Here is a 19,367-nt window from a genome sequence, read left to right as displayed (position 1 = left end):
AGCAATACATTTTAGACTAAACATCTGACCAACTTTTTTTTTGTTGACAAGAACTGAAAAACACAGAATCAATGGATGGATGGATTTTTCAAAAACTGTATTTTTGTTTATTTTGGCTTATTGTTTATTTAACAGGGACAATGAACAATTTTAACAATTAGTTAGCTAACAGCTAATTAGTTAGCTAACAGCTAATTAATATCTGCCGTTTCTGGGAAGGCAAACAAACAACATTCAGGACAGAATAAGCACATTACATACATATGAAGACATAAACAAATCAAGTAGACAATTCAAGACCCAAGTGTCTTCTGTAACAAACTGGTATAGTAGCCTGGCTTGAAACACGGGTGTTTTTACATATATTTGTGTGGATTTTAACCAAAGCTGAAGACATTTTAAAGCTGTGGGAAGAGAATTCCCATTCCCCTCCAGTTTTATCGAGAAGGCCGATTTACCAAAACGAGTCTTCCTAAACTCTGGTCCTGGTCCTCACCGTTCTGCTGTTTTTTTTCATGAGAGGCCAGTTTAAATCATTTTAAACATTAGGCATACGGCTGAATAAAATTAGGAACAAATCCTGTTTCAAAGCATTGGAGCAACAACAGCAAAGCAACGGTCCCATCCAATCGTTCTTCAGCGCGGCAGTCAGTGCCATACTCTGAACCCAGATGTTCCACCTGGTTGAGGAACACGTCCGCAGAGTCAGTCTTAAAGGTGAAGTAAGTAGTTTACAGTGCCATCTAGGGGAGAGGCTGAAATTTACAACAACGAACTGCTCCTCTGCTCACCCCCTCCCTTCCCTGAGCGCTACGGTATCCTCAGTCGGTCAAATGTCGTCCTCATCGTCTTTCTCCGTGGTGCGGGCGTACGGTCAGGTACTTGTGTTCCTTTATCCGCTGTAAAATACGTGTGCTCCTCCGTTCTAAACGCATAAAAAGATCCACTCTCAGCCTCGTCTCGGCGCTCGATTTGTTCTCTCGAGTTTGTCCTTACAGGCTCCCGTAGAAACATGGCGTCTCGCTGCTAACAGTGGCTATGCAACAGCGGCCCGCGACCATGTTATTTTACATGACTTTTTGAAACACTACAAAAATGAAACAAAAACAATTATACAGCGACTAGACAATGCAGGAGCACATAATATGTATAAAATAGTGGATTTTGGGTTATATAAACCCATAAATACTACACAGTGTCCCTTTAAGATTTTAAAACCAGCTTCTCTGCTGCTTTGTTTCAGACGCTCAGCGCTGAGGCCGAGGGGGACAAGAAGACACTTGTGAGGAAGAAGAGAACGTGGATTAGTCCTCCTTCAAAGTTGATGGAGAACACCGATTACACCAAGAAGCCATTCATCGCCAAGGTCATTTGAAAAAAACAAAACAAATAGCACTATGCAATGTCTTAATCAGCAATGTTTAAGTTTACATTTTTATGTCATATAGTCCCATAGTCACTGATCTTGTGGTTGTGTCACTAAACATGTGTCTCTAACACCTGGAGCTCCACACCCAGGCTTCCACAGACGCTTACCCGCCCCAGGGGGGTCCCCAGACCGGCCACAGACACCGCCACACCCTACTCCTAAACCCTGGAAGTCAACCCTAACCCTATTTTTTACAATTTTATGCCATTCTCCAGCTTTTTCATAAAGGCCTTACCCCCTACTCTGCCTCTCCGATAACCCTCTGGGCCCTCCCTCACACTCACTTTTAAGCCCACAATTAAGCCCACTCTCGATTATCCATACCCTATGTGCGCCCTGGACCCACCTCCGTGCCCCTGGTAACCCTGAGAAGACCCAGGCCTAAGCCTACACCTAACCCTGCCCACTGGAGCCCCTCCACCGGGACACTCACCACCACCTGCCCCCCTAAACTAATACTATAATATATAGTAAAATAATACTAGTAAAAATGTGTTTCCTTATTAGATTCGCTCTGATCATGACAAAACTGCAAAAGTGGACTACTACCTAACTGGACCGGGAGCAGACAAGCCACCCATCAACCTCTTCTTGGTGAACCATGACACAGGCTATGTTACCATCACTGGTATTCTGGACCGTGAGAAATATCCATCCTACAATGTAAGTTTCTTTCTCACAATAGGTTTTAAGGAAGTCCTCGGTTGTTAGTTCTAAGACCTAAGACTTGTGTAGAACAGAGATAACTTTATTTTTATAAAGCCAAGCATTAGGATCAAGCACTGCAGTTTGCTTTTTAAAGTTTACCTAACATCCTCATCCTATACAACACATGATCGTAAATATAAGATTAACAACAACTGATTTTTGACATCGGTGCCACTTCGTCCAATACAGAAAAGTATCTGCATTTCTTCAACAAGCCTTATCCAGGACTGGCTTTACAGGCTTCTATCTATCGTAAAACATGTCACAAAACTGCCCTAGGTAATGCGTGTGATCGACCATCTCATGAGGAACTTCCTGTTGTGTTAATGTCTTCATCTAAGTCAGATACTTCAGGTTACAGAGGCATTTTGATCTACGTTTATTTGACGCTCCTTTTCCAGACCAGTCTGCAGTTGGCCAGATGATATTGTTGCACTTTTATTTGCTAGTCAGTAAGACCTAGGTCATAGTAGCACAATTTCTGACTATGTAATTACTGTACGCAAAGTACAACGTCAGACCACCAAAGAAATAACCACAAATGTTCACATAGACCATCTTACCGAACCGATCCGACATTGTACACTGTACTTTTGTCAAATTGTGCCCTTTATCTTCATGTAACTCGTGCAGCTGACTGGAGTTGCTAAATACAGAGATGGAAGTCCAGCAGAAGAGAACATCCCAATGACGGTCACAGTCCTAGACCAGAATGATAACAGTCCATATTTTGAGCTGCATTCTGGGAGCTGCGCCGAGGCAAGAGAAGCAGGTAATGCTGGACTTTAAATACTTTTGAAATGACCACTGCTCCAGGCTGTGTCTGGTGTCTGCGTATCCTCTCAGTCATGTGAGACGAGCAGTGACAAAAACATGTGTTGCAGTGTGTTTTAGTGAAGGTGACAAGGACAGAGGACCACACTGATAGGAGTGATCCTAGCTGGAGAAAGACCCCGAGCAAAGTGTGCCCTCCGCATTTATACCTGAGCAACTTCCTTTTCGCATTCCTCCAATAGACAAAGACTCTACCTTCAGACGGTGCTTTCACACCTTTTTGTCTGCTGTAGGTTTCGGGGATCTGGCTCCCTACTGGTGCTGCAGGAAGGTGCAGGCTAGACACAATACACAATATACAATACACTATACACAAAGGACCTGGTATTCTGTTCTGTTCCCCGGTCACATACAAAGTGGGGAACATAGTACCCGGGGAACATAGGACCAGGGGAACATAGATACGGTCCCCAATGATGTCATTATTATGTCATCGTAGAATCAGAAAATAATGCGATGTCACCCTGCCTTTACCGGAACTATGGTGGCCTTAGCGTACCAGGAAGGATGTAAACACTCTCCCTATTCTTTGGTGGACCCATTTGTCTTGATTTACATAGTAAGTCCACACAAAACTAAAGCAAGACCATGACCTAAAGTACGCATAAAAGGCTTCATCTAACATTACGAATTCCTAATATTTTTTTTTTATTTTAAAGCAATTGTACGCTTATACAAACATTCCTATTGGCAGTATCTTCAACGGGCCCACTGGACCGACTTGAAGGGTTTTGCTGACATGACCTTGTCTGTTTTGTTTTGTTTTTGATCCACTACAGGGACCTTTGTCATGCAGATTGTGGGGAAAGATGACGACCAAGCAGGACATATTAATTCAGAGATCTCCTACAGCATCATCAGCCAGGAGCCAGCAGGCACAGGTCACATGTTCACCATCGACTCAAAGACGGGCAAAGTGTACGTCAAAGAGCCGACGCTTGACAGAGAGGTGAGCGCGACTGTGGTACACTTTAAATCCCGTTTGCAACCAATGCGCTACTGTGGGAAAAGGGTGATAACGGTCATAATCCCACTTCTCCCTTGTGTGTCTTATGGTAACTTTTATTTTCTCTGCTTAGTGCTCCTGGTTTGGTTCATTCCATCTGTTTCTTTGATTGTATACATTGCGATGCATACATATCAGTATAAAGCTTTATTTTTTACAGACGTTTGTACAAAGTGCACTACTCAACATTCGCTGGATTTGGTGTATCTACAGAGTCTTTGGTTTTGTTGAACTGACAAATAATGACGGTTTTGATTCAATCTTTCAGTTTGAGATAGAATCCTAATCTTCATTCCAAGGACAACGGGAATTTGTACAATAATCCAATCCTTTTCTAGAAAACTGATTGATCGACTAATTGTGCTTTTGTAAAATGTTGATAGTGTTAGTGAATAGTGCAAAATCAAATATAGCAGTACTATCGTGATATGGACAACTTTCTTACACAGTTGAGATTGCGCAGCTCACAGTTTTGGTTTGCTGTTTTTCTTCCCACAGACTTTTGACTTTTATAAACTGGTTGTAATGGGGACAGATTTGGGAGGAGCACCAGGAGCGCGATCGGGGACGGGAACAGTGGAGATCAAGATCGTGGATATCAACGATAACATTCCCGTTCTGGAGAAATCTGGGGTGAGGAATATCTCCACACACGCACACGTGTATAGATACACCTTTTATCTTGTGAGTTTCTGAAAGGTCTGAACATAGGTCTGAACAGAGTTTCTTTGATAAGCCTTGTGTGCCATTTCCACAGGTCACAAATCAGTTACAAAGGGCTTTATCAGTGGGCTTTTATCGACTTTGGCTCTGATCAGCATCAGTGGGAATAAAAGATCTGGTTGTCTGCTCAATTTAAAGTGAGAATTTACTAAGAGAAGAAAAATAGTTGGGTTATACCAATTAATTTTAGCGTGAATTAGCCATTATGAAGCTTTTCCACAACCTTTGAGTGAAAGGTTATAAACTAAATGTATTTATGTAACTGTAACATAAGTAGTTAGACTGGTTTGTCACAGACAACAGCTGCTTCCATAGAGTGAAGATCAAGGCGACGAGGAGAAGAAATGTATGTTTGTCTAGAGGCGGCGATGTCATGAGAAAGTTTGTTGTCCTTAAGAAGTTTAACATCTAAAGAAGCCCAAAGCAAACACAACAAATGACATGCATGTCACAGTCGAGTGGACAAGACTGAGCTGAATTTTGAGTCTGTATACAGTCACAGATCAAATATACAACCTGTCAAATCAATTGGCGTTTTTAAATTGTACAGTTCTAGCCCTACTCAGTTCTACTTGGTTTGATATCAGTCCTTTTCCATTACTCATAGAACAGCTGGGCAAAAAATGTTGCGACATTAATTACTGACTTGTAAACCAGTTGTTTTCAGTGTAACTGAATCATTAGAATCAGTTCATTTAAAAGATTTGTTCACAGGATCGTCCAGTACTTCCTGCACGACCGGAGGGCACACTCCCGCTGACACAGTCACTGAACTGAATTTCCACTGAACGGTGGTTGTGATTCAGCTCACGATCCCCGGCTTTTGGCAGTACCGTTTTCAGGATTTTTAAGTCGATGCCGAAATCAGCTTGGCATTGCTCGGTTTGATTCTTGTGTCGGGTGTCGCGCTCATGACTCTTCCAGTGACGACACTCCAATCCAATCGGTGGCCGGCAGTTCCATGTCACATTTTAGTATAGGCTCAGCTCACTTGGAACCTTCAGAACCAGAGCAGGTACCAAAAAAAGTACCAGATGCCAGGTACTATCACTGATGAAAAAACAAACAAAAAATGGGTAGAGTCGGGTAGTTCTAGAACTGTATGTTGGAAAATCGTGCTCAGTGTTTTTCTGTACTTTGCAGCATGGGTTGACAGACCACCAGTGCAATTACCTTCAAAGACAGTACACACATGATGAAAACGGCCCACGTCCTCACTGTTATTTTCTGTTTGCAGTACACTGGCTCAGTGGATGAAAATGTTGTTGACGTTGTTGTGATGAGAATCAAAGCTCTGGACGCAGACCTTGAGAAGTCGGACAACTGGGTGACCGTCTTTTCATTCGACAAAGGAAACGAGCAAGAGCTCTTCTCAATTGAGACGGACAGAGAAACAAACGAGGGCATCCTGATGCTAGTCAAGGTAATTTGGCTACTTTCATTTCAGTGACCGTAACTCATTTTGCGTTTCGGCTCCTAACACTTGTTTGTTGTTGCTTATTTCTTTCTCTCTGCATGTACACTATGACCAAACAGCCTGTGGACTTTGAGGAAATCCAAAATCTGGAGCTTGGCCTTCTGATTGAAAATGTAGCACCTTTTGTGGAGGGTGGTGCTGTTGCGATGAATGTGGATGTTCAGGTCGGAGAAGGTGGTGCTCCCAGTGGTGGTCCTGGTCCAGGTGTGGGAGCAGGTGCGGGGGCGGGTGCTGGTGCGGGTGCTGGTGCAGGTGCGGGTGCGGGTGCGGGTGCGGGTGCGGGTGCGGGTGCTGGAGTGGATGTGAGTGGGGAAGTAGCTGGTAACGCAGAGGGTGGAGTCAAACCGGAAACCAAGCCAGACACAACAAAGAAAAGCTATCCCATTAAGATATCGGTGAATAATATGCCAGAGGATCCCGCTTTCATACCCAAGACCAAGATTGTTAGTTTGTCAGAAGATCCAAACAAAGATCCTACAGACTCTGTGCTCACAGTCTTTGCTGCTACTGATCCAGACACTGGAAAACCAGCAGAAAATGTCAAGTAAGTCAAGCCCTCAAAGGTTCACCTTTACAGCTGGCATTAAAACAGGTTTTCTGTGATCGGATTGCAATCGGAATCAAGACTGTCCTCCAACAAAATGTAGCTATGGCTCGTAAGCAGGAATTACGACCATTGGTACGTTTTTAAAACAGGCGCCCCTACTGATAGTATAAATAACAGTAATATGGTACCTTGGGTGTGTAGTCATCAGGTCAATCAATCAATGAGGTTCATACCGGCAGTTTTGGTACTTTGGTGCAATCAACACGCGTTCGACTCCCTTGTTAGACTTTTAACGGAAATATGCTGGTGGCTCCGGGCACAGCTAACATAAAAGTGGTGACAAAACTGCCTTTGTCGTTTTTCTCGCTTGTCAAAGACGACGACTCCCCCTGCTTCGGAAAAAAAAGCAAAAAGGGGAGTACATACAATAGCGCGACTTCAAGTAACACCAGGCGTAAATGCAATTTCTATCCGATCAAAGAGAGCACATTCTCTAGAGAACACATATTCTACATATATATATATATGGATATTAATGCTTGACCCACATTGTAATTGGACCAAAGTGACTGACCATTCCTCTGATGTAGTACAGCTGGTAACAATACTATTTACATTTGAAGGATATATCTGTATATATGCACCAAAATATACTAAACAACAGGAAATCAGTATTGTGTGTGAAAAACTGAACTTTAACGTAACATCAAGAAGAAAGCGATTAAGCCAAATTAGCCTTTTTTGTTTTTTTCCCCACTCACACTTATTTGTTGTTGTTGTTGTTCAGTTATGCTAAGGTCTATGATCCAGACCACTGGTTTACCATCGATGAAGACACGGCAGAGATCAAACTCAACAAAGCACCTGACAGGGAGTCACCGTTCTTGGTGAATGGAACGTACATCGCCAAGATTGTGGCGATAACTAAAGGTAATTTATCATTTTAATTAACCTGGGTCAGAGTGGATGTGTGTACTTCTATTGCACAGGGAGGATGTTATATCATATACATCCTATTCATACTCATACTAATAACATTCATACTAACTGTGTTTCTTGAATAATCTGTTTGACATCACCGTCATCATTCCCTGATAAATGACTCTTTGCCAATTCAAATGTTTTACTTCTTCTGAAAAGGAATGATAATCAGTGTGGTTTAACAGCAGTTTAAAGGCAGCTGTCAAAGATAATTACTGAACTAAAGCACGTACACAAATCTCGATGACTGGAACCTGCCAGACCACTTGGTGCAGAGCATGGCTCTTCTAACAAGTTTATGTTTATGTGTCTAAACAGTTTTTTAAAAGTGAGCTGTGGGCAAAAAGTAATGCCTCCATTACATTAAATATCATCGTTTTTAGTTTAGGTTAACCCGTTCACAGCAACAAGGCTTTGTGGTGGTTCCTGAACCCAATTTTGAACTGGCTGGCCAAGTGTTCAATCCAAAAAAAATAATTGGTTCGGAACCTGAAAAGTTGGTTTTCAGATGGAACCCAAACATAGTGGTTCTTCCTCGGGAACCATGACATCACCAGTCAAAAGTTCTGGAGATTTTGCCAGTGTTTTGTTTACTTCCGCCTGAGTAACGCAGAGTAACGTCCCTTTAGTTCCTCCGATATGATATAAAAACCAATATGAACGTGGGCTGGTTCGCCAGTAAGCGCCAAGGTTCTCAGGCTCCAGAATAGCACCACAACCTGGTTCTTGGTTCTGACTGAAAGCGATATATGAGAATCGTGTTTACACCATACACAAAATTAATCTATCTCGTGGAAATTTCTATCTCACAAAAATTAAATTTAAGGCCACACTTTGGGCACCCCTGGCCTAAATAAAGAGGAAGACATGCTGCACACACATCCAGTGAGGTCACTTTCAAAACACTGACTTTGAAATCTGAGATAGAGTTCATAAACAAAGCTGTCAAAGATGATTTATGAAATAAAACATCACTTACCAGATAAAAAGCCTTCAGGTAAATGTACTGTCCCTCCACTGCCAGGTTTAACAGTCGTCCCTACAAACTAATAGAAGGAAGCATCTTGACGTGGGGACAGAAAACTCGTTCAGACAAGTGTGAGAGCAGCGTCAACAGAAAAGTTTGATTGTCCCAAAAGCTGCTTTCACATAATTCACTGTATACTATAGATAGAACATGAGCAAACAATTATTTGTATTTCTTTAAAACCCTTTATTAGTGGTCCTCTGGGGAACAAATGTCCAGAAGGTACAAGATCTAAACCATGAAATTCTAAGAAACACTAATAGCTCATATGCTAAATCAGCACCAGGCCAACGCATGTGACAACAGTTTGAATGCAATAGAACATAATTTCAATACGTTACATTAAACTGTGAACATTTTTGTTGCACACTACAGTTGCATGCTGCTGTTTGACTAACTACGCTTACTTATCGTGTCCTCAGACATGCCGGCAAAGACAGCAACAGGAACAATCGCCATCGAAGTGTCTGACTTCAACGACCACTGCCCCACTCTGGAAACCAGCCACGTCACTCTGTGCTCAAACAAAAAAACGGTTTACGTCACCGGCCTGGACGAGGACGACCATCCCAACGCTGCGCCGTTCACATTTAAAATCATACCTGAAGGGACTCGTGGCAGCTGGGTTCTAGAAATCCTCAATGGTAAGAACACGTGCTTAGTGAAAATATTTTAATTGTTTTTCCTGCTGCAGAATGGTTTAATGATTTTATCTTTTAGTATTACAGTGGCTACAGACAACCGTTGTGGTTCATTATACTCTTAGAAATAAAAGTGCTCAGTAGAACCATATACGGCTCTTCGGCTTGTCCGCATAGGAGAACACTTTTTGGCTCCAAGTAGAACCTTTTTATAAAGGTTCTTTCTGGAACCATTAGTGTTACCAAGAACCCTTGAAAAACCCTTTCTTTGGAAAAGGGTTTTTCAGAAGCAAATGGTTCCAGGTAGAACCTGAGCCCTTGTAGAAGGACCATTTTGGAACCCTTATTTCGAAGAGTGTATGATCATTCTTAGTGTTTTCTTACAAGTGATTTAATCACGATATAGGATCTGTACACACAAAAAGACAATTTGGGAGTCCTGTTGAGAAAACAGTGATGTCTTGCTTTTGCACTGTTGCCATCTTTGTTGCCATCTTCTTCTTCTTGTGTTTGGAGTTTGTCCACAGTGTGCAACCTTTATGCACATGCTAGTAAAGCTGACCTCGGAGCTTTGACAAGAGACTGATTAGTAGGACATTATTCCAACAAAAAACATTGGGGAAAAAAAGTGTTTCAGTAAATAGTTTTTAATGATGACATGGAGTACGAAAGGTAAAGTTTCTGATCTACTTCTACTACTACAGTGCACGTTTAACAGCCGCGACATCCATCTGTGGTTTTTCCCTCCAGAGACCAGTGCCGCTCTCCACTCTCAGGAGGCTCTGTGGCCTGGTCCGTACGAGCTGCAAGTGGAGGTGTCCGACAATCACGGTCTGTCCTGCCCGACCAAGGAGGTTTTTCATGTGGATGTTTGTACCTGCGGGTCAACAGAGACGTGCTACAGTAAACGACAAACGCCTTCATCTGAGCTCGGTGCCCCGGCCATCGGTCTGCTGTTCCTGGCAATGTGCTTACTGCTGCGTGAGTCGAGACACTTTTTAGAGACTTTTATATATATATAAAAAAATATATACAAAGCTTTTTACTCGTGTTTTGGATGATTCATCTCTACGGAGCCACAACCGAAAGTTAGTTCACAATCTCCATAAGAAAATGTTGGAATGACCAGAAGATCAGCACTGTTGTTTGAGAGAGATTGAGAGAGATTGTGAGATAAATACCGGGAAAAAAATGTTGTCATTTCCACAGCTAAATACTCTGTGCTTTGTTTCCCCCCAAAATCAGTCTTCCTTGTTGTTTCAGTACTTTCCAATAGGACTATATCTTGTCTTATCTATCTAAGAAAATGATGACTGTATTTTAGAAAGAATACATCAAGCTGATAAAACAGTTTCTTCTCTTTTATTTTTGAAAACAGTTGAAAACACATCCTTTTGAGCTTCCCTTCTAAGTGAGCCTACTTCACACTGATCTGAATGTTGTACTTCTCTCCACAGTCATTCCTCTTCTCGTACTGTACTGTCAGTGCGGAGGAAAAGAGGCGTTGTTTCCCGATCGATTCAACGACTTGCCGTTTGACACCAAGCAACACCTCATATCTTACCACACTGAGGGCAAAGGCGAGGATAAGGTGAACTGGAATTTGTTTATTTTATTTTATAGAAATTGACTCCTGAACCTTTTCCATTTGAATATACAAAACCAAATATAATCATAGCATATTGAAAGTGACACCGTTTCTCATGCAAACTACTGTTATAAGACTTAACTTTGAAAAATGTGTTATGTTGTCGTCATTATGTTAGTCCTGACCAAGACGATATGATGTGACAATAAATGGCATGATGTTTCCTCTGTTCTTTTTTTAGGCAGTCCCACTCCAAAGTGTCCCTTTTGGAGTGGGAATCGGTTTGAAAGAGCAAGTCCAAGTTCAGACAGCACCGGACATGAACTTTGAAAAGCAGAGATTATTTAACATGGAAAACCAACAGATGAGTACATACTATCAAGAATCTGTGCAGAACTTTCAGGAAAGGAGCCAAAGCTTCATGGAGGTCGATAACTACAAGTTTACTCGGCAATCGTTCGACCGTGGCAGCAGCAAAGCGCTGCAATTCAGAAAGCTAGGACTTGGTACTCAAAACTCGACTGTTCTCTACGAGGATATGGCTTTACCTGACACTTTCCTGGATGACTACTACACAGCGGTAAGATGATAGTTAACTATGAAGCTGGTTGTCACCACATTTTCAACTTCCAGCATCATTTGACAGCGTTATTTGTTTTTTCTTTGCCCTAAACAGAAAGCAACGTTTGCAGAGCCGGAGAAGGATGGTCTGTTGTGCTATGATTTTGAGGGACAAGGTTCCTCTGCTGGTTCAGTGGGCTGCTGCAGCCTCCTGGAGCCTGACAATGACCTACGGTTCCTAAATGACTTGGAGCCCAAGTTCAAGACTCTGGCTGACATCTGTGCACCTCCGCCACTAAAACCATCCCTGCCTGGCAAAGTCGTAGATGCAGATTTAGTTGTTAACACACAACGCACTGTTAAGGCCAAACAAGCCAATGTAAATACAGAGAAAGTGGTGTCGTCTGTTAACGTCACCAAATCAGTCGAACCTCCGCCCATGAAAATAACTCAGTCTGAGGTCACTAACATCAGTCGGTCATCTAACATCCATCAATCATCTAACATCCATCAATCATCGAATATCCATCAATCGTCTCGCATCCATCACACTGCTACTTTGCCTTCTCCGGTTCAGACTGTTGTCCTGCAGCAGCAGCCTGTTTACTACACCAGCCCTATGCTACAGCCCATGCATTACGTAGTTCAACCACAGATGCAGCCCACAGTTCTTTTGGCAGATGGGGCCCATGGAGGCAATCTTCCAGGACTGTATGTAGTCAGTGGTTCCCAGAATACTTCTGGAGTCCCATTCAGTATGCCCACAGCCCCTGCATCTGGGCTAGTTATGCATGGCTTTGAGAGCTCCACAAGCCCTGCTAGCCCGACCAGACTTGTAAGCCCCACGCAGTTGCTACCCGGTAGCATAAGCTTGCCCCAGGGATCATTCCCTGCAGAGGGTTGGAAAGTCGTAGGCTCAAATCCCAATGGTAATTATGTCATGGTTAAAAAGAAACCTAAGAAAAGTTCTTCAAGTACAGCAGATCCCGCAAGTCCAGGCTCATCTAAGGGCACTTTGCCCAGAGGTGCCGTCCTGGTAAAAGAGGCTGCTTCCCCTCAGGGGATATCAGACGCAGCAGCCCAGAAGAGTGTGTATGGCATTCTGCCAGGACACACTGTTGCTAAAAATGGGGGTGTTTTTGCAGTTAACAGAGGTGTGCAAATGTGGGGTGGGCAGCCAGGGCAGATGGGGTTTAGGCCAGTTACTGTTTTGGGAGTTGGTGTTGGGCAGCCAAGAGTGGCTGGGATGTGGCCAGCTGGAATTAGTACAGCAGGTTTTCAGCAGGCCAGAGTAAACCAGTTCCAAGGAACTTCATTGGGACATACAATGGATACCGCAGACTTTCCAAAGGCAAGTACACTTAATTCACAAAAGAAGAACACGATCATTGACATTGAAAATAACTTCACTCCTGCTGAAATCATAAAAGGGCATCTACCCTCAAAGGAAGAGGTTCAGGTGAGAAATCTGTTTCAGGACAGCAGTGATGCAGATCAGAAAATGGCAGATGGTACAACTGAAGAGTCACAATCAGAGGATGTGATGACCTTCCCATCACAACAGGACACAACAGGAGACCTGAGTGAGTTGCTCCATAATGATATTAAAAGCAATGTAGGTATACAAGAGAATATAACTCAAGTGTCAGAAAAGTCCTCAGTTGATCATCTAAATGAAGCTGTTGTGAAACCATCGGTAGAACCAGATGTGTTACCTGAATCATTCCATCAGTCTGACACGGTGGCAAAGGAACAGGATACAGCAAATGAAATTGTGCCTGGAATCACTGAAGTTGTATCTGTAAAAGAGAAGCCTATAATCAGCCAAACATCTGGTCCAGAAGCTGCTTTACCTGAATCAAGTTGCACAGACGACGAGAAGACAGAGCTGTCAAAGTGTGTAAGCAAAGACGATTCTACAGCAGACCATGTCAAGACTGATGAACTTACACATGATGTCCCAGAAGATTATCAGGGCAGAACAGAGGTGGAACATTTGATGAAGGAAGGTGAAGCGGTGCAACCTGACATAGTAGAGTCAGAACCCCAATCAAATGTGTCCACCAGGGTTCCTATTGAAGCAGAGCAGGAGGGAGATTTTAGTGCAACAGAAACAATAGTTTTGGGAACAGAAAATAATCAGGATACTTCTATCTGTGATTGTATCCAAAAAGATGATAATCTGGTGGAAATTACTTCTGACGCTAGTGATGCACGTGACGAGAAGAACGTTGAGCAGGAAGAGTTTGTCTCTGACGTGGGACTTTGTGTTGAGGACGATGAAGCATCAGTATCCCCTTCTGATGAGATTTTAGAAAAAATTGAAGAGAAGTCTGCTTCTGCTCAAGAAGAAATGCTAGAATTAGGCCATCATTTAGATAAAGGTCCTGCCAAGACGGATATCGAGGATGCTGAAGAAAAAACACGAGTTCCAACTTCTGCTAACAATAAGGAAGGAGATCTGGCTGATGTCAATTTGACATCAGAAGAAATTATCACTCAAGTACAATCAGAGGACTCCAGTGCTCCAACATTACAGTCTGTAGCAGAAGCCAGAAGCTCCGACCACCAAGAAGAAGATGAACAAAATTCAACACCGGGATTAGGAGAACACATGAATCAAGTCAATGTTGATGGAGACGGTGTCAATAAAAGTGAGATGGAGATTTTGGACCAAGGATTGTCTCAGACGTGTTTCAGTGACTCTGATCACCAAGACAAGGACAGCGAAATAGAAGACGTATTGAGCACAAGCCCTCAAATGGAAGACGAGTTTGTCACAGATGAAAGCATTATTGATAATGCTGATGATGACACAGGTGAACAGATTGAACAAGAAGTTCCAGAGAGTGCGACTTCCCCAATGGACGAAAGTCCCATCTCAGAACACAACAAAAAAGATGGAGTTAACGAAGAGGGTGTTGTGGAGGGTGTACAGCAAACAATAACTAGCGTCAACGATGAAGACAGTGAAAAAGATGTTCTCCACACATCCTCTCAAACTGAGAATAAGCTCAACACAGATGACAATGAAACTGATGGAGAGACAGTGGGAGAAGGAGAAGAAGAAGCACTAACCAAAGAGACAGAGGAAGAAGAAGAAGTACTAAACACAGAGACAGAGGAAGAAGAAGAAGAACTAAACACAGAGACAGAGGAAGTAGAAGCACTAACCACAGAGACAGAGGAAGAACAAGCACTAACCACAGAGAGAGAGGAAGAAGAAGTACTAACCACAGAGGAAGAAGAAGAAGTACTAACCACAGAGAGAGAGGAAGAAGAAAAAGTACTAAACACAGAGACAGAGGAAGAAGAAGCACTAACCACAGAGACAGAGGAAGTACTACTAAACACAGAGACAGAGGAAGAAGAAGCACTAACCACAGAGACAGAGGAAGTACTACTAAACACAGAGACAGAGGAAGAAGAAGTACTAACCACAGAGAGAGGGGAAGAACTACTAAACACAGAGACAGAGGAAGAAGAAGCACTAACCACAGAGACAGAGGAAGAACTACTAAACACAGAGACAGAGGAAGAAGAAGCACTAACCACAGAGGCAGGGGAAGAAGAAGAAGCACTAACCAGAGAGAGAGAGGAAGAAGAAGAAGCACTAACCAGAGAGAGAGAGGAAGAAGAAGAAGCACTAACCAGGGAGAGAGAGGAAGAAGTACTAACCAGAGAGACATGAACAAGCATTTTAGACAATCAAGACAGAGGAAAACATTTGGACAATCAACTCATGACCAGCTTTTTTATTGATTTTTTAAGGCCTTGTTTGGGAGGTGTATTTTGTATGCGAAATGGAACTTGACTGGAAGCCACACTGGAGTGTGCAGATGATGCGCTGCCAGGGCTTGGGTTGGGTGAGATCTCTGAAAGCTGAATTGTGCACATTCTGGACTTCATCCAGGTCGTTGCTAGTTGTTCCTGAGAAGACTTTGTTGTGAAATCGAATCGTTGGCAGACTCAGTTGGGTTTACCCAGGCTTCTATGGAATGAAAGTCTCCCTGCCAAAGAGTTGGAGAGTGGATGACTCGAGTTTTTGAGAAAATGAAAGGTAGAGTTTGTGGTGAGTTTGATGTGAGAGTGGAAAAAAAGGGTGACACACAATGACATCCAGATTGTCCCCAGAAGCCACAGAAAGATATGATTTCATAAGCAGTTGATAAAATACTATCAAGGAAGTAGAGTAAATGATTTGATTTTGAGGTAAAGCGGTGTGTCATCGGCATAGCAGCGAGTGAGATCAATGGTGGCAGGTGATCTGATGATCTGATGTGTCGGAATAGATTTCTCTCTGATGGAATGTGGACCTACCTGTGGATATTCATGAGAAAAAAGACATAATTATTCTGACATTAAAACCCCTGGGGAAAGTTACTGCATGCAATACATTGGGACGAGGTGAGGAGTGAATATATGGCTGTAATTATACTTGTGTAAATAAAGTTAAACTGGCTAAGGGTTTTTTATTGAGGATTTCATTTTACTCTTTATTTTTCCAGTCCATGTGTCTGTTATACCCCCAGACTCTGACGTGTCTAATAAAATAGCAATTTAAAGGTGCCATATGTAAGAATGTGGCCAAAAACGGTTACTACACTCAAATTCAAAATACAGAGTTATTTTAGGTTTCATTTTCTCCGCCAATGTAGCTCAGATCTGGCAACCCGTGGTTGCTCGGTAGCTGAGACTCTCCTGACTGCAATGATTGGTAGACGGCAGTAGGTGGCGCCACATGCCAAAACATGATTTGCAGTCTGCAAAAGATTTTTTTTTAATGCAACTATTTTGGCTGTACTGTTGTTGTTGGTGAGTTCAGTTTGTTATATGAACATTATTCCTGAGTCTCTGTGACATATTAGGAGGATTTTAGGATTTATTACATAATGCACCTTTAAAATTCAGAGGGGAGATTCTGGACTGAAGTACTTTTCATTTACACAGCCATGTTTATAGCTGTCTGTTTGCTTTGTTTTTCTTTGATTATATCAATTCTTGTACATAAAATTATAGATGGAATATTTGGTGTTTTATGTGTCTATCAATGAGTGATGATTTTAAATAGCTATAACTACATTTACATGACCTGAAAACCTGTCCAAAACGTGTAAGAGCTGTTGTCTTAAAAAAAATAAAAATAAAAAGCTGTTAAATGCTATCAAGTTCAAATCAAGTGTTTATAACTTTGATGGGAGGCTGAGCCGTGAACTCTTAATTTTCCTATTTCTACAACCGTGTTCGAGCTACATGTTTTTTTAGTTGTCAAAAAGCCTGTCTGCACCTGCATATACTGTGTACGGTGTAGTGTTTTTTAGTTTTTACATCAGGCTTACTATAGTGTAGTTTGTGTTATTGTCATTAGTTCTGTTGGTGGGATAGATAGATAGATAGATAGATAGATAGATAGATAGATAGATAGATAGATAGATAGATAGATAGATAGATAGATAGATAGATAGATAGATAGATAGATAGATAGATAGATAGATAGATAGATAGATAGATAGATGACATTCGCAACATTCCTGTTCAAGACTATCAGCTCCACAGGACACAACATTCCTGTGATGGGAAGGGATTTGTTTGATAGCGAGACAGTCTTAGGCAGTAAACTGAGACGAGTTTGGAGTATGAGTGAAAGTACGTAGTATACTGGGAGGGTTCTCAGTCATCTAGGTTGTATTTCATGTGCCTTTGCCTGCAGCACGACCGCTCAAAAACCTGGTCGTTCAGCATTTTGGCGGGGTCACACCCTGGACAGTTTGCCAGTCAATCACAGGGCCACATATAGAGACCATTCACCTATGGTCAATTTTAGAGTGACCAATTCACCTAATCCCCATATCACATGTTTTTGGACTGTGGAAGGAAGCCGGAGAACCCGGAGAAAAACCACGCACACACGGGGAGAACATGCAAACTCCTTGCAGAAAGGCCCTTGTTCTGAAGTTGTTCCAAACGAGGCTCGAACCCAGGTCTTCTTGCTGCAAAGGCAAGAGTGCTAACCACTACACTAATTGTGGGCCCCTGCATAAAACCCAATTTATTCAAATCTGTATATTAAAAAACATCAGATAAGTTATCAAATATAGTCCCAAATTTAAAAATAATTCCTCAAATTAGACGTATGTATTTACATATGTTCCTCCCCACATTTGTTAAAATCAAAGACGCACATGCATGCCCGCCCTGCAAGATTGGCTCGGGGCCACGTGCGTACACGTGACGTTACGCATCTTGCGACAGTGAACGTGTGGGTGTGCTCTACAGATTTAATTTGCAAACTAAAACTGTTGTGTAAGTTAAATATGTGTTGCTGATCACAGCTTGAAAGTGGCGATAAGGTCTTCAAAAAGTCTGGAAAAAGGTATTGAAATTAACTTCAGGATTCCTGCATATACCCTGATGGGACTTAAAGGTGCTTTATGTAATAAATCTAAAGCAACTGGCCATAAAATCCTCCTAATATGTCACAGAGACTCAGGAATAATGTTTATATAACAAACTGAACTCACCAACAACAACAGTACAGACAAAATATTTGCAATGAAAAAAATATTTTGCAGACTGCAAATCATGTTTATGTTTTGAAATCATGTTTTGACATGTGGCGCCACCTACCGCCGTCTACCAATCATTGCAGTCAGTAGAGTCTCAGCTGCCGAGCAACCACAGGTTGCCAGTTACATCAGAAAACGAAACCTCTGTATTTTTGAATTTGAATGTAGTAACCGTTTTTTGCCACATTCTTACATATGGCACCTTTAAGGCTGAGAATGTCTTAAACCTCCCTTTCTCATGACACCATCAGGTGTGTTTTGCCCTGAAGGCTTTCTTGTCCAACTGTCACACTGTGGAACAGATTATTTATCGCCAGCACAGAAGCATGTAAACCTCATTGGCATGAAGATGAGCAGCATCAGCATGGTGACATTACCACCTGTCAACACTGTCATTGTTTGGATCATTGAATCATTACCTCTTTGATCTGTTATGACAGCACTGCAGTAAAACCTGTCATATCACTGCATGAAAACCCAGATAAACCCAGCCATATATGGCTAAGCTTTAAATCATATAGCAGAAACCAGCTCACCTCTTCAACCTGGAATGCCACGGAGTGGACAGTTATACATCATTCTGCGCAGCACACCTGCTCCACTGCTCGTTAACACAAATATTCAATCAGCCAGTCACATCAAAGCAACCGTTGACCTGCTCAACTTCCAAGAATGGGGAAGATGGTGAATTAATTGATTTTAAACATGGCATGGTGATCATTGCCAGATCTTTTTATGCACAACCATCTCTACGGTTTACAGAGAATGGTCCAAGATTGTACAGGGAAGAAATATCCCTTAAGCAGCAGAACACCTAGCTTTGATGCAGGTGGGTGACAGTAGCAGAAGACCACACTGGGTCTCACCTCTGACAGCAAAGAACAAGAAACTGAGGCGACCATTACTTTACAATTACGATAGGATTGGCTCCAGCCCCCCGTGATCCTCATGTGGAAGACAAATTAATGAAAATGTCATAGTTTAGAATGTCTTCCAAAATTTGATATATAAAAAAAAAAGTCAGACTTCATTATGTCATCCAAAATTTGACAAAAAAAAGTCATAGGTTTGTGTCGTCCAACATTTTACAAAAAAAGTAAAAAAAATAAAATTTACTTCAGAAGGTCGTCAAAAAATTGACAAAAAAAGTACAATAGTATGACTTTTTTGTCAACGTTGGACAATTTTTTTTCAAAATATGTTTCAAATTGTGGACGACATAGTATAGTATGTCGTTTTTGTCAAGTTTTGGACCAAATTTTTTTTCAAAAAAAACTAC

At 42.0% G+C, this 19,367-nt stretch overlaps 1 protein-coding gene across 1 annotated transcript in view; it reads left to right on the top strand.

Annotated features, from left to right (window-relative positions):
* LOC310926207 (desmoglein-2.1-like) overlaps positions 1 to 18,420 on the top strand; it is a gene marked incomplete at both ends in the record, with an annotated part of 20,496 nt that extends 2,076 nt beyond the window's left edge. Inside the window, 15 exons of the mRNA XM_083888306.1 lie at positions 1,244 to 1,366; positions 1,937 to 2,092; positions 2,771 to 2,909; positions 3,751 to 3,920; positions 4,476 to 4,610; positions 5,938 to 6,123; positions 6,237 to 6,721; positions 7,512 to 7,654; positions 9,155 to 9,376; positions 10,124 to 10,354; positions 10,831 to 10,964; positions 11,203 to 11,541; positions 11,638 to 12,676; positions 13,697 to 14,571; positions 18,340 to 18,420. Of these exons, the coding sequence (XP_083744432.1) occupies positions 1,244 to 1,366; positions 1,937 to 2,092; positions 2,771 to 2,909; positions 3,751 to 3,920; positions 4,476 to 4,610; positions 5,938 to 6,123; positions 6,237 to 6,721; positions 7,512 to 7,654; positions 9,155 to 9,376; positions 10,124 to 10,354; positions 10,831 to 10,964; positions 11,203 to 11,541; positions 11,638 to 12,676; positions 13,697 to 14,571; positions 18,340 to 18,420 (4,458 nt within the window). The remainder of the gene's footprint in view (positions 1 to 1,243; positions 1,367 to 1,936; positions 2,093 to 2,770; positions 2,910 to 3,750; positions 3,921 to 4,475; positions 4,611 to 5,937; positions 6,124 to 6,236; positions 6,722 to 7,511; positions 7,655 to 9,154; positions 9,377 to 10,123; positions 10,355 to 10,830; positions 10,965 to 11,202; positions 11,542 to 11,637; positions 12,677 to 13,696; positions 14,572 to 18,339) is intronic.
* Between the last annotated feature and the right edge of the window lie 947 nt (positions 18,421 to 19,367).

This window comes from Microchirus variegatus (genome assembly GCF_963457635.1).
Source record: "Microchirus variegatus genome assembly, chromosome: 4".
Taxonomy (NCBI): domain Eukaryota; kingdom Metazoa; phylum Chordata; class Actinopteri; order Pleuronectiformes; family Soleidae; genus Microchirus; species Microchirus variegatus.
The sequence above is the reverse complement of the archived record's forward strand: the minus strand, read 5'-3'. Positions and strand labels throughout refer to the sequence as shown.